Consider the following 24931-nt stretch of genomic DNA (forward strand, 5'->3'; position numbering starts at 1 on the left):
CTTAAAAAAATATTTAAAATTTATACTTTAAGGCATAATAAACAAATCAGTTACATACACAAGACGAATGAATATATAACAATGATATTATAATATGTACACGGGGAGCGATCCTATTCAGTTATAGAACCTGACGTTAATTTTTTTTACAAAAGGTTCTTAAAAATAAATTTTATTAGATATAATTTAAAAGATTGTTAAAAATTCAACAATTTAACTATGATATAATAAACAAGTAATGTTGAATTCAAAAATATAGTGCTGAATAAACGAAAATAAGCTTAATGTATGCAAGTCTATTATTTTGAAAACATAATTACCTATAAAAATAAAAAAATAAAATTATTTTATAATTTCATTATATGTTTCGTATATGTAAGCATGTGCAATATTTAAATAAAATAAGAATTAAAAAGTAATTTATTTTGTAGTAATATAAATAATGCTAAAATTATCAATTGATTAATCTCTATAAAATATGCAAGAAGTGTAATATGCACTATTACACGTGCACAAAGTATTTTATCAAATAAACTAAATTATATTATTCTTAAAACAATTATTGGATAATTGTATTATTTTTAAAATATTATGTTATCACTTTAAGCAGAGATTGATCTATATGTAATCAATCATTAATCTGAATTGATTAATATAATATAATTAATTTACTATATAATAGCTCATTCACACATCATTGAGTTTTGAAATGAAACTCTTATGACTTTGAAATGTTCGTATTAACTTATTAATTTTAAATAATTAACGAATAAATTAAAGTGATAAGTTCTAAACTGCTTTGTATATAACATTGCACAATTATTATAATAGAATAAATTTGGATATTATATAGGTATTATCTCACGCCTCATTACAAGGTTTTCAATTTCATGACGCCATTCCTGATGTTTCATATTAAATTCTTACAATTTTTCCAAGTTGTACCTTCTTTCAGACTTTCTAGCCATCCTCGCGGACCACGGTAAACTAGTTGTCATGTTAACCGAAATAATGATAAATCTATTAATAAATATTCATATCTTTTCTATATTAATTTTTTGTTGATAAAACGATATTTTTGTAAAAGATATTTTATTTTTACGAATAATTCGTAAACCACTATGAGTATACCGTATGAATTTTTACAACTTTAACAAACACGTGAAGAAATACAATTCATCTTATGGTTTCGATAAATAAAACGGGATTAATATTTCAGCTAATTTTATACTCCCATAATATATTTTACTTATTAGAAACATAGAAATCCAACAATCTCGTTCACATTATACATGGGTATAAAGTGAATAGCCACTGCAAACGTTAAATATGACATTGCTACAATTTATTAAATAATAAAACTAGATATGTTAAAAATCGTAATTTTATAATTAATTTTAAATTTTACACACAGTTAGTCGGGTCTGCACAAGTTTATTCTGTCACTTTATATTGCTGCTCACGAACCGTTCACCAAGTGTTTAGAATTGTTCTGCATCGAAGTCGTCGTCGTGCTTATACCATAATCGCGTTAACAGCCAGTTAAAAGTGCACCAAATTGAAGTATTCCTGCGGTACCGGTTATACTGTATTATAGTTCCCCGTCAGAAAGGTTTGGCAGGAATTCGGCCGGGCGACTTTATGTTCGTGAACAAATTACCGTATTGTTTGGGGATTCTGCATGGTCGTTTTACAGATTCTATTCAGCGCAAAGATGACTGTGAAAGACTCCTCGAAGTTTTCGGGAATGATTCATGTACTATGCACATCGCTCACGGAAACTGTTCGTCGAAAACCCGTCAAATAATCGGATAATATTAAAGGGCCGAGTTATCGGCCGGTACGATCAACTGAACCGAATCTTTGACCGGATTCCGCCGAACGTCTTCAACGTTCTTTATGATTAATTTGTAAGATATCGACTTGACTCTGTTAGTGAATTTCTATAACGCATAAATCTACAAAATTGAATATAAAATTAATCGTTTCCTGTGTTGTTAATAAAAAAAATAAAAATTTCGTTATTCGTTGTAATATGAATATTTAAATGTTTTATCTGAGAGATTGTGTATGGATAAATAGATTAATAAAGACCAAATGTATTATTATTATTTCAAAACAAAATTTAATATATATTCTGAGAAAAAAGTTTTAACACAAACAAATATATATATAGTTTACGGAAACAATGACTAAAACCAATAAAAATTAGTACTCACATAAATAGTGAAACGGCATTTTTTCGACATATATTTGTATAGGTAAATAAGATTTAATGCTTTCCTTTAAATATTGGGGGGCTCATATAATATGCGTGAATTCTGAAATATAATATCATTTTAGTTGATGTTTAGTCGTCACCGTTGGTTCGGTCTAAGCGGAATTTGCTTGCACTGTAGCTATTACACAATCGTCCACAAAACCATTTTTACAGATTTTCATAATTATCATAATAATAAGACTTTGGGTGAACACGCGTAAACGTTTTAAATACGTATTATTAGCACATTTTGAATTATCGTGACACCCGATCTAATCACTGTAGACAAAAAATTCAGACCTTCACATGAAATGATATCCGTTACGCGTGTCGGACTAGATCTGTATAACTCTGTGTTTTACTTAAACAGCCGAATGAAACCTGCAATCGTAAATCATAATGATAAATTTAATATAACGGCATTATATTATTGGTTTTTAAATAATGTGAATATCTATTTAGAATTTCGAAGGCCCACGAAAAATTTTCAAAGTCCTAATGTGGCCCTTCATATATATTAATTGGTGACTCCTATCTATAGTGATGTTAATGTAGCTTCAAGTCAAGGCGCATCGATTGAATATCGTGGTACAGAGAAGCAGGCAAAATTTTGCACGTCGTAGACACTCGTAAACTTTACGAACGGACACAATAATACAAGACATTAGTAGTGTAAACAGTTTGGTGTCCCAACATGAAACGATATGTGATCGGTTGAGTTAAGAATAATATTATAATACGGTGAATTAATAGATCTTCGTAAACGCGCAAATTATTATATTATACTTGTCGACGGTTGTATTATAATGTAATATATGAGTTATTTTAAATGAAAAGATAAAGTAAAAGAATAATCAAAAAATCATCTACATCATAATACACATATTTGGTTAAAAAATTAAAAATCGTCGGTAATTTATCGAAATTAAAATACTTTGCTAAATAAACAAACAAAAAAGGCATCAAAACATTCGCGTTGTCATGTTATATTTACGTTGCCAATCAATCGATCGGAAATATCTCCACGGATGGTAAAATTATATATTTTATATTTATAATTATATGTATAGTCCTTGGAAATTTTCCGACGTACGAACGCGTAATATATATTAAACTCACTGACTTTACAAAACTGGTTAAGTTAAAGTTCGTTAAGTTAATTTAAGTAGAAATAGTGTTATTTAAATGTACCCATGTATAGTTCAATGGAGAGAAATGAAATATTATTATAATTAAAGATTACCGCACCTAAAAGTATATTACAAATGAAAATAGTCGTTTTCAAATATTATATCTATACTGGCCGATTAGATACTCGCTGGCTAGTAATAAAAACATCGCAACACCCGTCGTCTGGGAAATGATCGAAAATCCGGCGCCGATAACGAACGAAATATGTTTCGAGCTCACTTGCTTTTTATCAGTCATACGCGCTAAACATCGTATCTCATTTTTTCACACAGTCTCACGTATCATTATTAATATTATACTCGTCTCACAATGGCACTGTCTACATCAGTTTGTTTTATCAAACTCGAATTGATGAACAACAGGTTTGACATAATCGACGATAACGACATTTCGATTCACGTTTTACGGGCTTTGAATGACGTTCAAAAAATGATCGTTCAAAGAATGGAAAACGACTGTGAAGGAGCTGACACCAACATCTATTTGTCAGAGAACTTTGTCGTCGAAATTTTACACATTGGAATGGGCGAAGAAAATATCTATACACCGGATTTGGATACCGCGGACTTGGTCGAAGAAAATATCTATACACCGGATTTGGATACCGCAGACTTGGTCGAAGACGTTCAACTGCCACCAGACGTCATTGAGAGCGGTGCTGTGGACTGCCCGGTGGTGTTACGGGAATTGGGCAAGGAGGTGAGTGACTTGGCAGGTTTGCCAGATCCGCTCGCGGCAGCTACAGACGAAAGCGTCAGCGTTGATCCGTTGCCTCACAGAAGGCGTTATTTCGCATCTGCGTGGCGGCGGGTCAAACGCGCCGCTTCCCGTCTGTGCTGCTGCGTGCGTTGATACGGCGTCCGCAAGCACCACCTCCCCCCCGGCCACCGAAGACGTCGGCAGGTCGACGGTTTCGAAATCAGGTAAATGGGGGGGGGGGATACGAGAAAGAGCACGGACGGTGCGCGGCGGTATGTCGCCCGAGCACGTTTTCCGGCCACTCACGGACGGGCGGACGTCGCGGGCTTCGCGAGTTCGGTCGTCGACGCGGTCGATCACTACGGCGGTTTGGCGGGCGCCCGGCAGCTTTCGGTTCGCGTGCGGAACGATGGTGGACGTTGACGACGGCGAACGGCTAGCGGTACCGGCGTGGGCAACGATCCAGCCCCGGCGGTACGCCTTGTCAGACGGCGGCGCTGCAGGCGACGACTCGTCACGACGGAGGCGGCGGAGACTTTTCGGCACCAGGTGAGTGACGATTGTATTGGGCTAGGAACACGGACGTCAGCGGCGCCGGACCCGTGGAGACTGTGCGTTTCACAGGATCCGGTGGCGCGCGACTCCGCGGCTGCTACCGCGGTGGACAGACGCGGCCGACAACGGGACACGCCAGTGGCGAGAGGGAGAGCATCACTCTCTTTTTCGTCGCGAGGCGAACCGAAGCCGGCCGGGTCGCGCCCATCCGGTGGCCGCCGATTCCGCAGGCTCGAATCTTCTTCGCTCGCCCCGTGCCGTTTGTGTCTCCGTCGCTCGTCCAGGAGTCGCCGTCTGCACCGCCGTCTGACGCGCGCACGACATCGCGCACTAGCCGCTCGCCGTCAACCATCGCTCCCGCGGCCGAACCTGTCGGGCCTCGCCTTGCCGTCCAGTGGTCGTCGTATCGTGCGGCCGAGCGAAACGATCTCGCGACAGTCGTCTGTTTCGTGGGCCGGCCGGAAAACGTTGCGGAGGCGACCAGTGGCCTATAATACATTGCTTTTTTGCACCGAATCGCCATCTCGTATCCCCCCCCCCCCCTTTACCTGATTTCGTGTCGTCCTGTCGACGTTTTTTATTTGTTTTCATCTTTATTTTCATGTTATTGTTGTTTCTTTATTATCACCTTATCGTTGTTTCTTGTTCAAAATTTAATTCATTTTTCATTCATATACATTGTTTGCCCATATGGCGATTTTTTCCCGGATATTTTTTTCTCATTCATTTAACTTTTCAACTTTTCAACTTTTCAACTTTTCATTGTTAGCCCATATGGCAATTTTTTTCTTGTCAAAATGTATTACATTTTTGACTGCTCTTATGGCAAGTTTTTTTCTGAAATGAATTTGTTTTTCATTTGTTTACACTTTTTTAAAATCAAAATGTATAATGTTGTTAGCCTTTTTATGCAAGCTTTTTTGTTATTAAAATATGAATAAATTGAAAATCGTATTTACACAACGAATTACTGTTTTATTTTTTATTTAAGAGTATATAAATCAATTATTAAAATTTAACGACTTGTAAAATCGTTAAAAAATGTTCAAAGCTTATTTCAAGATATATTTAAAAGAAGAGGCAGCAAAATGGGTTCAACAAGTAGTATAGTCAGAACCATCGAGAAGAACACTACTTGTAAGAATACACCGGTAAGACTGAGAAAAATAAGCAACTAGATATAGGTTCTTAAAAGTGTTGTAGCACCCCACGTTTTAGAGATCTAGTTGCGCCTATAATGTACTTTACTTAAATCAGGCAACCCTGATCTCTAGAGTAGTGTATTACACACCTAAGTCGAGTTCCCGATACTTTGATAATATAAACATAACATTGTCATAGAGAACATGTCGAACGGTAGCGGCCGGTGAAGAAGGAACTTATATTCATTAATCAAGACTTGTTTTACAAACGTTTTAAAGCTAATTTTGTTTAATACGGACTTTCAATAATCCTGATAGGGTCTATTCTCTTCAAATCTAGATTAACACAAGACTGAAATAGTATCGCCGGATAAGTCCAAACATGTCGCGGGAATTACGAATATTAAACGCACGAACCTTGTTAATACTATATTTATAAAAATGAATAGGTATTATTCAAATTTCATTAATTGTTTTTCTATATGGCATAGAAAATATCAACTAGGCACTTAAGTTACATAACACCCGTATTAGTATAAATGAAAATTCTTGTATAAATACTTAAAGATATGTTTAATATTTTATCCCAGTGTTTGAATAGCTAGATATATTCAATTAATTCAGTAGGTACTAGAAACTCTAATAAGTAATTCAGCTATAATACATAGTTTCTAATTATATATTATGTATTTTTTAAATATTACAACATTTTCAAAATAAACTAAGCTATATAAGTATTATCTTTTTACAATGCAAAGCAAAAAGATAAATTTAAATAAGCTTTTACAATAATTATACCTGTATCATGTAATTTTTTCTTCAAGCGCTTTGAACGACTTCAGTTACGACAAAAATATTGATTTGATTCTACACGTCAACACTAGTACATTTTTTTAATTTTATTTGTTTTGTATACGGTTATTTTATTTACAAATAATAAATAAAATCATAACCAATTTTCAAGTTATTTGAATAGTGTTTAGATACATGAAAGCATGTGCCATTTTACCCCAACCACGGGATAAAAAAAATGGTAGCATCCGTATTGGATGCCCTCAAAAAAAATTCCAAATTGTATACCATATAGGTACCCACAAATGTATTTATCATGCATTTATGTGCATAACTTTAACTTTTTTTGGGCATGCATTCAAAAAAACTCATTTATTATACTTTTTAACTGCTTAGAATTATTGATATTTGCTTAGGTAAAATCAATCGCACGTTCATAGTAAGTAGAAATACCGGAAGATTTAGAACTAGTGGAATATTATAAGAACGTGAAAATAATCTTTTTGATACAAAAGATGCACATCATTCATTATTGTTGTAGTTTTCTGCGATGTCCCGAAATAACACAATTACACAATTAAAATTACATATTTACTAATCATTAAAGATACGTTATATTCTAAGTACACGGTTTGAATAACGTATATTTAAATTATCATTATTTAATATAATATATAATTTTTACTGATGTCCTATCAATTCCCGAACGAATACCGCAATCGATTGATAGGTAATACGTCATGGTGACACGTCAAAATATCCCAAAAACAAAATATCTCCGCAACAATATTCCATGACAGAATATCCCACGAACTAAAACTGTTTGCTCACGACACGCGTTGTAGATATTAATGAATTATGATTTAAAATAATACACTACAGTACTACACCATTATCAAAATACCGAATAAAACACATTCAATTTAGATAAAGTTCGATTATTACTCCTAATCGCAACTTTTATAATAAAGGTTAATATTTTAAGTTATTAATCTCGTGGGATATTTTTTAGAGGGTCGTGGAACCGTAATACATCAGCTGTAATATTATAACAAATGTGTCGATTGTTTTTTTTTCGAACTCGATTGGCTATATCACTCGTCGACGCAACTCTAATTATAATATTTAGGTATATAGGTACAAACCATAACCCTTGGCTAATATTTAATTGCATTTTCTACTCCGGATATCCTACTATGTTCCGTATTGGAAACGCCAACAAATATCAGACACAGATTAAACCGAATTAAAAATAATTTCACCGATATACATTTTCACATTTGACATCACAACGCGTTATGGTCATATTTATATATATACCGTAAATAGATAGATCAGCAGTGTACCTATATCATTAAACTATAACCGATGTCCTTGTACCGACGTACCGTGTAATATTCACTTTTATTTTCGATTCGTGTACAAATTAATGATATATTTATATACGTATATATTAATAATTATAACCATATAATATACTATTACGACAATATATATGTTTTATCATTATTTTCTTTTCATTTAAATAGCTATTTATTTATCCGTTGTAACATATTTCACATTATTCTAGACAAAATACTATATTATAATTTTATTTTCATTGTAGAAATTTATAATAATAATATATTTTATATAGTTGAAATAGTTATAAATTTTAAATAATATGGACAAACACAATTTTATAAAAAAAATATAATTTAACCATTTTGGTAATTTATTGTACAGGTGTAAATGATTTTGTCATGTCATTCATAACAACTAAATGTTATTTATAATAATATTATACAATATGTGGATGTACTCGTAGGCTTAAAATTATATAATGATTAGACGTACGTCTTATTAAGACACTATGTCAAATATACAGCTAGTGTAATACTGTATAATACGTTTTTAAAAATATTGATTTTCATAATTTGAATTTATAACAAAACTTCACGATTGAAAAAAAAATATTTTTATTATTTTTAACAATATAACTTATAGAGGTATAGTTTTTACTTTCTTTAATGGCAACAAACGTTTTTAATTTCAGTTTGAAGTAGTATATTTTTCTGAGAATTTCATTGGTAAATAAAAGTAAAATTTCAAAGAAGCAGATAGTTATTTAACATAAACTTTTAAAATTGTTATTAGTGACATGGTACAGGAGTAGCGTACAAGTCTGATCTACTAGTACTCTACTCATCAAAACTTTAAATACTTAGAACAATGCTAAAGTTATAACAAATTAGCCAACTACTTATTCGAAATTGCATATACATACTATTCAACAAATAAAGTAACATTTGTAATGGAAGTTTGTTAACTATTCTTGTCACACCTTATATATATATATATATAAATATAAATTCAAATTATGTAAAAAAAAATGTTTATAAGTATTGATAATCAATAATAATTTATATAACAATAGTAATTACCCAATTTATATTTTTAAGTTAAGTTATATTTTTAAATATTATTTATGATAATAGAACAACGGTATCCATGCAAAAATATACATTTGTTAATAAATTAAGTGAATGTGAATTATTTCAATATTATATAATTTAATTTTTGTTGTTGGATTGAGTTGGTGACTAAACTCTTACCTGTATTTTCATGATAGGCAGTAACTTCAACATTGTGTCACTGTATAACCGCAGAATAACTGTTACTCCGCTGTGATAAGCAATTCGATTGGATAATAATTTACCCGTTGTTAATAATTATTCACGAATTTTTAATAGGTAGTCATTATAACTTAAAATTTTAAATTAAAATCTTAAATTAGTTTACATACATCATGATACCTCTCTCATTCCTTTATTCCTGCACAATGTCAGTATTATTATTATTATACATTTGAAGATTAAAATAGTAAAAGAAAAAACAAATCATTTGCTTATGATGAATCAAGTTACGAATGGGTATGTCTTGGGTATATATTTGTATTTTAATCAAAAATTTCAATAGATAATTGAAATATACGTTATTATAGATAATATACTGATTAATAAATGCGGCAATTGTAGATTAGCGTGTGTTTTTGATATTTTCTATCAAGTAGCGTTCCTTGCCTAACCCTAATATTATATTGTAATAATATAATAATATGAAGGTACATACAAAAATGAAGTTTAGTTCAGAAATATCTTCAACGAAAGATTAAAACCACAAAAACCATTAGAATATTTTGATCTTTGGATTATTTTCTTTTACGTCTATTCGTGACGAAACTGACGATTGTGTAACTCTGTATACACGCGTTAGTGCAAGCTGATATACTTCTATTATAATATTGTGTTCCCGGCTGTGTGTCTAACGACTATTTTAATATGAATCACCGAATACATTATAAGGGTATATGTTAACCGCTGCAGTTATGTTCGTATTTCTTACGAAAGTTACTTTTCTACAAATATTTAAATTGGATTTTCGGTAAATGTTTCGTTTTATGTAAATGAAGCTGCTGCGTGTATAAATTGTAGATATTGTAGGTCTAGACACTTCCACTCCAACAACCTATCCGACGGTTTTACTGAACATTACGCCTATCAGTCATACCGGTCGTGTTTTTTTTTTCTAAAGTGGCTGTTGTTTTTATGTGAGTAATAATGCTATAAAGTAGGTACTTAGTTGTCTAGCCGCTCGCCGTCAATCGTCGCTCACTAGTGGCTGAAGCTGACGGGTCTTGTCTACCGTCTCGTGGTCGTCGCATCGCGTGCTCGAGCACAACGATCCCGCGACACCCGTCTGCTCGTGGGATAGACCGCGAGAACGTTTCAGATGTGACCAGTGGCCTATAACACATTCGCTTTTGAAATATTGCACCCATTCTCAATCCCTACCGAGCTTCTTGTGTTATCCTGACGGTATACTTTTTTTATCACTTGTTTGTCTGTTTTTCTTAACGTCTTGTTCATTGTTTAAATTATACTTTTATCATTCATTTACAACTTTTTTTCCTTATCGAAATTGTTTGTACTTTGATATATTTTTGACTTTAGTTATTTATGTTAACTATGCAAGATCATAATATTGTTTGATCTCTTAAGATACATTTTTAATGATTATTCATACAATATATGTATATATATATATTGTTGAAATATTAATAAATTGAAAAATCATATTTAAGAGAACTGTTGTTATTTTTTTTCGTATTTTCATGTATATAAATCAAATAATTTGATTTATCGTCAGTGACAATGCTGCATATGAGTATATGACATACCATCTACCAGATTACACTACCTACCTAGTGAGTCTTCTAGTGACTAGTAATAGTGCTTACCTATGTTCTAAATGACTACAAAAGAAAGAAAAAAAAAATTAATTATTTATCTATAAAAATTAAAAATACTCAAACACATATTATTTATTTAACCATTATCAAAACTGGTTTTTAAAAGTTTAATAACTTATTATTCCATTATTAATACGTGCATAAGACGCCAAAATGTCATAATCACATTGTTGTTACCTACCAACTCAAATTATTATTATTATTATTATCATTAAAGATAACTGCTAAAGAAAAAATGTACCTATTGATTTAATTATCGATTAAGTGTATACTTAAGGACAAAATAATTTGGCGCCTTTAAAAAAATATACAACTGGGCAATTAATTGTCTCTTACGCCTATTGGGCGTAATAATAATTCGTCCCCTATATATAATATATTTATGTATAATAAATAATAATGCTATGCGATCAATATAACGACATTAGAGATTGGAATATTTCTTATTATCCGTTAAAATTAAAATTGTACATCTTTAATTATAAAATAATTCATTTGACGAAACTGGTAATCGTTTTTCTTACATAATACTTACAATAAAATGTATAATCAAGGTGGATATATATTCATCATGTGTACAACATAAATGTAGTAGCGGTACGAGTGATACAGTTAACCACATTATGCAGAATCATATTATGAATATTAATTATGATTATTATTGTGTTGACGGTAAGAATAATAGGTAAGTACCTAACACATGCGAATTCTTGACAATAGTCAATTCTTTCGCGGAACAAAACTGTTATAATAACAGAAAAAATACATCATATTAAAATATTAATATCAAAGTTACCACTGGCTATTGAATAGTTAAAACTAAAAACGTAAAATGATCATATCATTATGAACAATTATTATTATTATTATTATTATTATTATTATTATGAATTTATTTAATTTTCAGTCAAAAATGATGGTATAGCGGCATCTTACAGTTAACATTTGAAATACTTATCACTGTTAAATTCGTTATCAATTTGAAGGATAGCAAATAAATGATGATATTGATAAAAGTAAAGCAAATGAAAACGTTTTTTAAAAATTTCGCATATTAATTCTTTTTGAAAACTAAACTACACTAAAGCATTTGAATACAGATATTATTATTCTGTGTTCATTTTTAAAATATATTGTAAGTAATTAGATTTAGCACTTATTTGCTTGATAAGTTTTAATTGTATTATTTTCATAGTACTGAAATTGTATGTTCCCATTTAGGTATAACAACTAAAAATTAATATTAATCAATTAACACTTTAAAGACTGATTTTTACAATATTATTGTCATGCCACCTAAGAAAAACGCCAACGCCAAAGGTCCCAAGAGTGCTTCCAAAGCAGACGATGAGGGCAAAGGAAAGGATAAAAAAGGAGGTGGTTCATCAGCTGTAAAAGTAAGTTTTACAAAATAAATTTATACACAACTTAACTATAAGTATTCCAATCCATTGATATCTCATATTATTTATTCTCATTTAGATTTATATTCGACTACAGCAATCATAACTATAATATCACTTGTAATAGCGTATCCAATTATTTATGTTATACAATTTAGACAATAATTTAATAAAAGAAATTACATCTTTCTAAAGAGCACAATAATCGTTTATTATTATTTTTTTTTAACTTAATCTTTTAATGTGATAAATTATTATTTCAGGTGAGACATATCTTGTGTGAAAAACAGTCAAAAGTATTGGAAGCAATGGAAAAACTTAAGGCGGGTGCAAAATTTAATGAAATTGCTACACTGTATAGTGAAGATAAAGCTAGGCAAGGTGTAAGTAAATAATCGAGTGATAGTTTGATTATATCTAACTGTAGTAAAAATACTAATATTTATAATCAATGATACAATATCCTTATTCATAAAATTCTTAAAAAATATCAATATGTTATATACACCTACAAAAAAAACAATATTAGTAGTATTATTTTTATATGTGCCCACATTATATTTAATTTGACTTGTTTGATTAGACTAGAGCGTCTAATATTAATAATATTATAATCATAGAATTTCCATAAATTTTTAAGTATTTAATTTAATAATTTTGTTGCAGCTAATTAATTTATACATACATCATATTATATATAAACATATTACATGCCATAGCATAGATAAATATAATTTTACTTAACTTATTTACCAATACTTACAATTTTAGTCAGATTATTTCAGCTACTTAGTATACTTAGTATAATTTTAAAAATCTTATAATTCCTAATAGTTTAAATTTTAAATTATTCAGAAACTATTAAAAATCTAACTTACGACTATATAATAATTTGATAAATTATTATACAAAAAATATTTATTGATATATATGTATTGCCTGCATAATAATAATTACTTGGGATATTATTCTTGTATAATTATTTTAACCAAATAAAAAATCCATAATTTAATATATTTTTTTTTTAAAAAAAAATTTTAAATTTGAATGAACCTAAAAAATATTTTTAATGTATCTTCTTTGAAGTATAATCAACAAATGTTTCTTCTTGTTGTATCGGTCTTCATATTCCATTCCCTTCTCAATAAGCCGCAATTTGTATTGCCTTGTCTAAATTATTATTACAATATTAAACATACTGAATATTGTTATAATGTTTACAATTTAATTACTTGTTTATAAACAATATTTTTATGGTCAAGAGTTTAAGCTTCATCATATTGTCTGATATTCAAATATTTAAACACTAGAATATATAATGTACCCAATTGATTTTCAACTATTTTATTTACTATAATGACTAATATGTTGGTATCTTTCATATACATAATAAAATGTATTACATAAATTATATTATTAATTAATTATAGGGTGATTTAGGCTGGATGATTCGTGGCTCAATGGTTGGTCCATTTCAAGATGCTGCATTTGCTCTGCCTACATCAAGTCTTGGCAACCCTGTTTATACCGATCCGCCTGTCAAAACCAAATTTGGTTACCATATTATTATGGTTGAAGGGAAAAAATGATAATTTTTGTTGTTTGTTACATCATCTTCTATTAAAATAGTACTTCTGTTCACTTGTAAAAATTGTATAAGTCTTGTATTTTTATATACAAATATAAAATAAGTACAATATGTGTCACTGTGTAAGTACAATAAACAAATTTTTATTTACAACACGATTTATTTTTTTTTATTAATATAAAATGTATTTTATCAAGTAATCCCAAAACAATAAGTACAATAAATGTTGGTAAATCATTTAAAAATAAGTTAATTCATAGACCATATATATATTGCATACAATACTATTGAAAATAAATATTCAAAAATAATATATTAATGATACAGATTTTGAAATTATTAAATAGTTTTAATTTTAAGTCACATCACTTATTATGTACCTATTGAAATATTATTGTATTAATTTATTATAAGTATTAGTTTTTCTCATTTACTATAATTACATTGAGAAGCGGTTCCCAGCATTCTAATCATAGAGAACCACTTGACATTTTTATGATCAATAAAAGCGAAAATTATTAAAGTTGAATTAGAACGAGCTACTTAAAGTGAACTGTTAATGAATATTTAAAATTTTTTTTTCTTTTTAATAAATATATTTAAATTGTATTATAATGTATGACAACATGACATAAATAAAAAATAATTAAGTATATATTAAGTAAATAAAAATTAATTTTTCACAGTTACATACCACCTCAATTGTGTTTGTATACCATAGATTAGGAATCGTTGACCTTGAGAGTAGATTAAACATAATTTTCCAAAGGTCATGTGTATATAAATATTTTTTTTATACAATTGTTTTATGGTTATACAAACATTTTATATGAATTAAATGTGTGTACAAAATTATTCAATTTCTTGATTTTTAGAACTTTACTTTATTTTAGACATTGAAATCAGTTATTAATGTATGAAGTTTATTATTAAGTTAAGAGACAAATCAATGCTAATAAAAATTTAAAAAAAAAATTATTTTATTAGTATAAATGTATAATTTATTAGCAATATTACAGTGTTTGTCTTGTATAAAGAAGGTATAATTACATTTTGTCTTAATATATAATATAGTATACCGCACTTTTCAATAACAATTGAAACATACCCATTTGTCTTAATCTAATGTAATGAACACAATTATGATTAAAATAAAAATTATTTTACTAATTTAACTTGATTTTCTATTTTTAAATGCATGCATAATTACAAATTAATTAAAAAAAAAAAAAAAAATTATATTTCACATTTCAGATACTTATGTAGTTATGTCTTAGTTTAAGTGTTATTAGGTACACATTTGTGTAATAAATAAATAATTTGGGTTAACAACCAAAATACTCAAATAAACATTAAGGGTTGAATGCTAAAATTATAATTCAGTAACAAAATATATAATGTAATTTTTACGGTTTATTATATAATTTTTATAAATAAATTTTTAAACAGCAAATTATGAATACAAAAACAAAAATACAATAGGTATTATGTTACCCATACTATTATTGTTTTAATATAATGTAAAATCCCTAAATATAAAACAGATTAATAACAAACAGATGTTGATGAATGGTCATCAGTATTAATAGTTACCTAATGAGGAACTGAGTTTATTTTGAATTGGGAGGGACATCAAACGAAGGGTATTGGATTTATAGTATAAAGACAAGATATAATTATTGTATATAAACATGACAAAAAAAAGACAATAAATCCATTCGTTTGTATAAATCATGGTTCCTATAATAACAGCTGCGCTGACCTGAACATAAGCATGTTTTTATATAAAATGTATTTACATTTACTTAGTTTATAATAATATATAATTAACATAATGACGTAATAACTGCGGTGCACAACGATCTCGTCGTAAGTCGATGGTGATCAATAATATTATAAAAATATGTACACCGAACTTTGGTTTAAAACAGTTTGTTGTCGTCGACGTTGAACTTCTGTAAATAATAATTATGAATTAAATATTATGAACTCGCTTGTAAAATATGTTATTAATCAAGACCAATAAATGTAATTACTTTAAAATGTGAAAACGATTTCAACGAGTTCCCTACAAACAAATAATAAATAACGACTGACATCATACTTCGTACTTGGTCAGACAATCAGTAACTAAAATCTAAAACTCAAAACTAACTTAAAAGTTAAATATTTTTATATTTACTTTTAAGATTTGCTAATACTTGACGAGTAACTTCTTTACTTCTTACTGTTACGTCCAAAAAATAAATATTTTTATTGATTATTACGGAGAGTTCATATTGTGACTTTTCACCTATAGTTTTTGCAAGTTGTCTCGTAAGTATGATTTTCAAAAAAATCATATTATTATATTTTTGACCTAAACGTTATAAAAAATAATCTTCATTGGGGAAATACATTGGATCACGAACGTATTTTTTGAATCACGTTTGTTATAGTAATAACAATTAAATCGTTATACTAAAATTAGTATAACGCCCTATTGATTTCACGTAGACAGAAGCCAGCTAAAAAACTTTTTCATTCTATTCTCATTCTAATATTATTGTAAAAAATATAATTTGTAAGACGGCGTGATGTATAGGCAATATGGGTACATTACAAAGCATTATTTTATCTATAAATGTTCAATGGCATGTTATTCATTATGTACGTTTAATAATTAATAACTAAACTATAGTTTATTATCTTGTATTAGGTATATCATATTTTTAACGTACACTGCTTTCATCAATTGATTATAATATTATAAAAAACTATGTTATATTCTTACAAAATGACTATAATTGTTACTTTTTCTAACATCTTTGTATGAGGTTTCGTGTATATTATTGAATATAAAATAAGCATTAACAAAATGTTAATAATAAAAAATAATCTCAAACAATCGGATAACGGGATTGTGATGCAATGTCTTGCAGTCGTAAAGTATTTTAGTTATTTTAAGACGTTTAAGCATGGTTCAATCAATACATAGATGTACATAAGTTCAAATTGCACTTTATGGTTATTAATTCTTTATACGGTGTGTGTGTTTTTCAAAATATATGTTTATGTTGTTTGTATTATATCATAATAAAGAACAATTAATGCAGAAATTGGAAGTTACAACTTATAATTTGTATGCATGTATGCACACCGGTGATTGATAAAAAAAAAAATATGTATAACTATCTGACAATCTAAATAAAAAAAAATCTTACGTACGAAAGTAATAACTTTTAACTTCGTCAAAATTATCTTTACCTATGACCTATTCGAAAGATATGCGAATACTATTTAACTACATTTATAAAATTATGACAGCATTTTTAATTATATAGTGAATTTTATTTGAGTTACAACATTTAGTATAATTTATTTTAAAATTGTATTACAACATTTATTTGTTTATTTGTTGAAATGAAACTTCCATTTTAAAATACTAAGTTTTTTTTATGCTGAAACGTTTTCGTTTCAATGTACCTAGTTCATTATATCGTTTGACACTCATGGCATTAAAAAAAAAAAGAAAAATAGAAAAATTATATGATAAAAATCCAATAATGGCAAGTTCCTAGTTTTGAGTTTTAAACACAGCACAATTATTTGAAAATTATTATTTTATTAAAATCTCATTTTCAACCTTAAAGTGAAAGTTACATTTACATCATTAACCCTACTATTAAGTTCCATTAACCATCTTTGAATTATGACAATATATAAACATACGACAAAATATTACCTTTATGTATATAGGTAATTAAGTGATATAATGGCAATGAGATAATAACGTATGTGATATTAATTATTAATCTAATATTAATAAAAACAATACAATTCACACCTCTGACATAACAAACGCAAACTATGTTATTATTTCACGGTTGGGTCATAATTGTTCGTCTCGTCGGTGTACTCGTCACCATAATCTCCACCAGTTTCCTCGTCACCACCGCCTCCTCCTCCACCGTTCTCGTCGTAATCGTCAGTTGGTGGTTCTGCGGTGGTCTGTGATCGGTACGATTTCGTCGTGGTTGTCGGTTCCTTTGGGATATCATCGGACACAGCGTCAAGTTATTATTATGTATTAGGAATTATATAGGTATATGCACGCGAGCTAGCATATTATACAAAATAGCACACTCGAGTTGAAAAAAAAAACGATGTTAGTGTCATGTCAGGTTCACGTGAAACGTACCTTTTGCGGCCTCCAACCACATCCGGGCAGAGGCAACCCGTCTAGTCCGATAGGGCATGGCGCGTCTAGTCCTGGTACTCCCTGATCGCCCTTGTCACCTCTGTCGCCCTTCCGGCCTTTTTTACCGACCGGACCCTGAAATGGACGCATGCGCGTTAGTTATAGTACATTTTTATGTAGTATATAAATTGGATAATGTTGAACACTATTAGGCACGGGGGTCTGTTGGTGAGCTGAGCAATAGCCGGAGAGTTAGGAGAGAGAACCTTAAATCAGTGTTTCCCAACATGGTTCTCAATTTGTTTTTCAAATTGGACCCAATTTATTAAATTTTTTAATTGGTCATGACACAATCGTAATAATATTATAAGATTAAAATATTAAATTACACAGTATTTTACTACAATCTATTACGTTGTAATACATTAGACAACTTTATAAAATTGTTTTTATAGGTCAGTTGGCAAAAGAAGCGTCTAATAGTAGGTCACCATACATAATATTTAGGTCAAATTGTGTTAATAATAATTATAGTCTCGCCTGCAGAGCAAATTTTAACACAATCCGGTTAATAGGTTTATTCTATTATAATAATCTATAAACCAGGTAGCAAAATGTTTATAAAAATAACAATTAACTGTTTAATTTTGTTTGCATACAAACAATTTTTGAATTTTTAAAATAATTATTTCCTTATGATAAAGGTATATGTATTTACTATTTACCAAATACTAGTAATATTTATAAACTTTATCAAAATTTAAATATTATGTGTGATGAAAAGTAAAAACAATATTGGCACTCGTCGAATTTTAATATTATATTATATTAACTATACAATAATAAACACCAACTCCTCTATACGAGTAAATTCTAAACTTTAAATTTTTAAATATTATAGATAATAAAACGTTTACTTATATTATTACTGTTCTCAGAAATATATTATTCTTTTTTAAAATACAAACTTACAAATAATAATTGAAAAAGTATTACTTTGATCTCCTTTATCAAACATCTAATATAATATATACAAAAGGTATCATTCTTATCAAAAACACAACAATGTGCAAAAGTCGACAAATGAGTGTTATTATGTTAACAAACTATAGAAAGTTTGTGTTTTCCGTAGTTAATCCCAATTAAATTTCTTTTGGTGTTCTCGAATAACATAATATCATAACTTTTAAATTACTTATAATATTTTTTATATATTTATACATAGCTAGGTATTATAGTCAAAAGTTGTTAATTTAATAAAGATAATTACCTTACATTAACTAAGTTTAGTCAACGTTAACAAAAATTAAGTTAATAATTAACTAATAGTATAGTTTACTCAAAAACTTTAAAGTTGAAGTAGATAAAAATATTTACTTTCCTCAATTACAAAAAATATAGTTAATTTTTTTAATTACCTGGGTTACAAAGCGATTGCTGTGCAACTAAATTTAGCCTACAATTTCTTCTTATTGCACACTGTAGTGGTTTAAGCAATTAAATTTTTAAATCAGAGAATATATTTTTGTTTAAGATCTTTATTTACAGTGTGATTAAACAAAAAAATAATTAATTAATTAGTTCTAGCTACAGTTAAGATTAATAATAGATATACGTATGTATGATCATGAATTTTACGTATTATTCTAAAAATGAACTGCAGAACTAAGTTATTAGGCTAATTAGAAAATTATGGTATAAATTAAAGTAAAAAAAATAACTTTTTAAATTAGTTTTAACTTTTTGACTATTTTATACCACTTTTTGATTTTAATAATATCTATAACTAAGTAATTTTTTACTTAAATAAAAATTTATTATGAACTGATGTCAACCAATAATTGTGTCAACAAATCCTACTAGTAACCTAATCTATATTGTATAAGTAGATTATAATATTATATGTATATATATACTCACTGGTTCGCCTTTGTAACCTTTGTCTCCTTTGGGACCCTGAAAATCAAATGCCACGATAGTATTAAAACGCTGCTGCTGCAATATATCCAAAAATGCGAATTACATAAATTTAAAGAAATACGAGTCTGATAAATTCCACCCGGAAAATGTACGTACATTTAACCGATAAATATGAATAAGTACAGGTTTTCGTGTTATCGCGTTGTTATCAATTTTTTGTTATCGTTTTTATTATTATACAATAATATACATTAAAAATATTATAATATTACATTAAAGAACTCTCTTAACAGATAATTTAATATGCCATAGAATTTGAAATAAGATACTAAACAAATAATTGTTATTAAAATATGTGAGATATTTGTTAGTATTAGAAATGAATTATAACAATATAAATAGTTTTATATCTATTTCTAAAAAGCTATAAAATATTTTAAATTTATAGATGTTTTAGTAAAATGTACGTAAATTTACCGAACTTTTTACCGATAAGACCCGCGTATAAAAATGCATATACAGACAGCGCATGCACATTCCAGAGGAGCGAGCACGAAATATAATATTAAATTATTGTACTTATAGAAATGGCAATTTTTAAATAATTTCACTCATAATGAATAATGATGATAAAATATATAGAGGAAACTAGTAGGTGTCGGTCAGTTTGATTTTGGAATTTAGCTACTTAATTTGCCCAAAAGAATAAATTATATGATACTGTATTCTACGACCGAATATTTACTAATAATATTTCACCTTTAATCAATGTGATACAATTTTGGTTTTTTTTTTTACCAAACGACCAAATCATTAAATTATATTATCATTAATATATACATTTTCACCGTGATGGTTATTACATTACTTATAATAGTACTGTAGTGTTAAAATAGGTATAAAATACGTTGTCCATTATGATAACATCATGATGGTTGTATCTTAATAACAATTAATTGAATATATTTATCGTTTGAAAATCTAATAATAATGTGTCCTTTTTACAGGACTACAAATTTTAATTCTCCCTTGTGTGAGCCTCACTTTTTTTTTCAATAATATATTTTCAAGCTGTGTTACATCGGCAGCACGGTAATCCTTTTTGTGATTAGTGTTCCTTTTCTTTCTCTCATCCGGTTCTCCGGGGCTATTCTGTTTTCTAATTTGTTCCGTCTCGTGTATTACATATTATATTTTATATCTACCCCACAGTATATAAACTTACCCCACATATTATATATAAAGTATACTTGTATACATACCAACTATTGTGTTCTCTATTATAATTGACCACCCTCGTTTTTCACAATCGTTACTCAAAAGCTCGCCGGTGAGCTATTTTTCTCATCAATGCGCCATGGTGATCGTATAGGTGTATATATATATATATATACAGTAGTACCGTCTATATTTATAATATTTAAGATAGCAAACTATGGTCAAACCCCGATAGCCACTGATTACATATACCATTGCTCATTGGTACATTGTTATTATTCCCTCTCCCTATAGGATATCTTAAAAACTACGAATGTATAAGTGTATGCGTAAAATTGGCGTTTATAATACCTCCCCCTCTGCTCTTCAACATCAACACGATCTGTGGTTTCTGTTGCATGAACACGCGTTTTTAACTAAATTCCGAGATCAAAATCAATATGAGTACAAGTACAATAATTATAATTTTTCAGGGTTAAAGTGAGTAACTACTTAACACGGATTGAATGGTGTGTTTATTGTGGGTACAAGAATGGACGTGAGCTGATTACATGTTAACTTAATGAAGCTTTTTACGATATTATGCATTTATACAATAGCAATCTACGGTATAAAAATCACGGTATAGGAGAAATCGATCATTAATTTTGGACAGTAATGTTAGTGAATTAGGGCGATCAGGATTATTCGAAAACAATGTAAACAGAGTCACTATAATATTATAATAGTGATATATACTATTTACAGTAGAAACCGTTTAAACACTATTAACTGATTACAACAGTAATATTATAAAAGCCTAACTTGCAATACTGTATGAACATTTTTAAGATACAATTTAATATCGTATTACAATTTATTACAGCAAATAATTGATTTTATTTGTTTACTTTATTAATATTAATGTCAAAATTATCTGTTAAAATTCAATTTTTCAAAAACATTTTATAGAAGTTTTTAAGTATATTATGATATTACATCACTTAAGTAAAAATGAAGTTGGTTAAAAAAATTGATTTTAATCGAGTAAAATATAAAAGTTTCGTTATAAATATTTCTATATTCTCATATTCTAATAAGACAATATATTGTATGAATAAATAACAAAACTCAAACTTTCGATGTTAATAATATGTATTAACTGAAATAACAAAATAAAATAACTATAGTACCTAATCGGTTTTTTATCGAATAAAGTGTTTAATATTAATTTATTTTAAAAATGTTAGAAAACGTATTAAAAAATAAAACTTTTAACCAGTCAAAAGTTACATGTTTTTAAATGAAAATATTATCATTCTATTTACCATTTTATTTAAATGTGTGTAAATAATAATAAATTATACACATAAGTATTTTAAGTGATTTCAGAATATAAAATTAAAAATATGAATGTATTAAAAAAAAAATGAAACATCTAAGATACTTTGATGGAAAATAATAGTAAATAATAGATTAATAAAAATATAATTTCAAAAATTAACTAAGAAAAATATCTCACGTTAAAAAATCTCATATCTTATCATATTTCCCAAGTCATTACTTCAAGACCGTAACTGGTAATTAATTTCGGGAGTGGTTTTAAGCTAAAAAACTGTGTTCTAATTTGATTATAATATTATATAGGTTATTTTACAACCACATAATATAACACGAAATAATTTGGGGGAGGGGGTTGAACCTAGGTACTGCCTTGCACTACTCACAAGGTAATACTGCTGCATAATATTAGTTATTTATACAATATTTAAAAAAGATAGTAGTTATTATAATAAAAAGTTATAATTTCTTCAAAACTCGAGAGTTAACTGATTTACACAGAGCACATAATATATTATACGTTTATATATTAATAGCTCTTATGTTGTAAGCTTAGCATTGAAAATCCAACACACAGACGAAAATTATTTGTTGCTAAATATGTTTACAATGAAAATAAAAAATTATAAGAACGAACAAGCTAATCACAGTTTCCCTGGTTGTTTTAAACGGTTTCTGCTGGGAGCTTATTAACGCTATAATATATAGAAGCAAAATATATTAATATTGTTTAGTTTAAATGTTATACCTCACCACCAGGAATGCCATCCGTACCCTAAAACAGAACAGAAACAACTGGAAGTATTTTTTTCTCCTTACAAAAATCGCGTTAGTTATTAAAAACCAAACATATAGATATTAAAACACGGATACATATTATTATTAATATGTACACAATATATTATCATATAGAATATACGTTTATGCGTATATTGTGCGACATACATACAGGCAGGCCAGGATCTCCGCGTTCCCCTTTGGTACCAGGCTCCCCTTGACCACCCTAGAAATATAGGTGATAAAGCGATAGAGAGACAGAACAATAATAGGTATAAGGTGTAACATATTATAGTTTTAAAACATAATATTAGTATAATGTTCGGTAAAAACATAATAACAACATTATATAATATGACAACGGCCCAACCGATGGGGGTATTATGCGTGTGATATATTTTAAGTAATTAAATTGATGTATTATAATAATTACCTTCATCCCGTCCAGTCCTGGAGGACCCTAAAATAACAAAAACCAAAGCCTTATTAACACGTATACTCATTTGGGATACGGATAGATTTTGCATATAGTGGTTAGTGATGAACGAAGGTAGAAAAAAATAAATCACAAAAAAAAAACGGTTAATTAGGTACTCACCCCACAGGCACGCATGCAGCATTCGACAAATCAGTTTTTCGTTAAAATGACAGTATATAAAATTTTTAAAGCCAAATATTCATATAGGTTTATGATGAATGGGTGGAAATTAACGAATATCAAGAATTCTGTTGAAAATATTGTTATATAATATGTATCAAAATATATTAGTATGATGTGTTGACCATGCTGTATTTTCCCGACATAACCGATTCTCTGAACCCTGGTTCTTACTGGATGCCGTTTATAACTACAGATTGCAAAATAATCGTACATTTTCCGAAGAGCGTTGACGTCTCTATTTCATTATGTTTTTATAGGTACTATTTTATTTTTGAATACCTACGTCAATCTCAAAATATAATTATTATTCAACTATTATATTATTTAATATTAAATATTACCGATACGCGTAAATTATAGATGGTATACATTTTATAAAATAATTTAAAACATTATATCGTATTCAAGAAACGAAAACATATTTGAATATTTTAATATTTAAAGTTGGGCAATTAACGCACCCTCAATTTGAATATATTATTATTTTTCAATCAATTTTATTTAAATTATTATTCTAAACGTTTGTATATATTTTGACTTTGGATAATTTATTATAATTTTTGACTTTAGTTGGTTATGAAGATTGAATAATTTAGCACACGATTCGTTCATATCTTATTATTCAGAACAATACGAGAACATTTTTTTTTATCAATAAATATAGTTTGTTTAAATAGTTTAAACGAACTATATTTAATTTTAATTTTTAATAAATAAAATAGTGAAAACCTTATTATCCGGTTCATAACCAATTATATTATTTTAGTAAACTATGTATTTAATATGATTAAATAGTTCTTAGTATTTTCATAGCTAGGTTATTCACATTAAAATATTGTTATAAGGAAACTCCTCAATTTTTAGATTTTAATATTATCTTCAAAACAAAAAAAAAATTAATGAATATAATCATAGGTACGTCTCTGGAGAAACG

The 24931-nt window shown here is 28.5% G+C and overlaps 2 protein-coding genes across 12 annotated transcripts in view; one reads left to right on the top strand and one right to left on the bottom strand.

Moving 5' to 3' along the window:
* The first annotated feature begins 11940 nt into the window (after nucleotides 1-11940).
* LOC113558583 (peptidyl-prolyl cis-trans isomerase NIMA-interacting 4) lies at nucleotides 11941-14074 on the top strand. The gene is made up of 4 exons (XM_026964078.1): nucleotides 11941-12065; nucleotides 12152-12327; nucleotides 12597-12716; nucleotides 13764-14074. Exons 2-4 carry the CDS (start codon nucleotides 12220-12222, stop codon nucleotides 13920-13922), a joined length of 387 nt encoding a protein of 128 aa, XP_026819879.1. The 5' UTR covers nucleotides 11941-12065; nucleotides 12152-12219; the 3' UTR covers nucleotides 13923-14074.
* Nucleotides 14075-15338: 1264 nt separating this feature from the next.
* LOC113558925 (collagen alpha chain CG42342) overlaps nucleotides 15339-24931 on the bottom strand; it is a 101172-nt gene continuing 91579 nt past the window's right edge. For 7 of the 11 annotated variants that reach the window (XM_026964518.2, XM_026964516.2, XM_026964509.2 and 4 more), the window contains 7 exons: nucleotides 23770-23796; nucleotides 23509-23562; nucleotides 23308-23334; nucleotides 20022-20057; nucleotides 18102-18236; nucleotides 17748-17947; nucleotides 15339-15876 (listed from right to left, as the gene is read on the bottom strand). In XM_026964518.2, the coding sequence (XP_026820319.1) occupies nucleotides 17777-17947; nucleotides 18102-18236; nucleotides 20022-20057; nucleotides 23308-23334; nucleotides 23509-23562; nucleotides 23770-23796 (450 nt within the window). In that variant the 3' untranslated portion in view covers nucleotides 15339-15876; nucleotides 17748-17776. The remainder of the gene's footprint in view (nucleotides 15877-17747; nucleotides 17948-18101; nucleotides 18237-20021; nucleotides 20058-23307; nucleotides 23335-23508; nucleotides 23563-23769; nucleotides 23797-24931) is intronic. The other 4 variants (XM_026964511.2, XM_026964508.2, XM_026964513.2 and 1 more) reach the window with 4 other exon arrangements.

Source organism: Rhopalosiphum maidis, chromosome 1 (genome assembly GCF_003676215.2).
Source record: "Rhopalosiphum maidis isolate BTI-1 chromosome 1, ASM367621v3, whole genome shotgun sequence".
Classification (NCBI taxonomy): Eukaryota; Metazoa; Arthropoda; class Insecta; order Hemiptera; family Aphididae; genus Rhopalosiphum; species Rhopalosiphum maidis.

Bases quoted from the DNA above. Each gene is read 5' to 3' on its own strand.
- LOC113558583 (XM_026964078.1), top strand. From the start codon at position 12,220: ATGCCACCTAAGAAAAACGCCAACGCCAAAGGTCCCAAGAGTGCTTCC. The intron at 12,328-12,596 runs GTAAGTTTTACA...TTATTATTTCAG, and splicing joins GTGGTTCATCAGCTGTAAAA to GTGAGACATATCTTGTGTGA. The intron at 12,717-13,763 runs GTAAGTAAATAA...AATTAATTATAG, and splicing joins AAGATAAAGCTAGGCAAGGT to GGTGATTTAGGCTGGATGAT.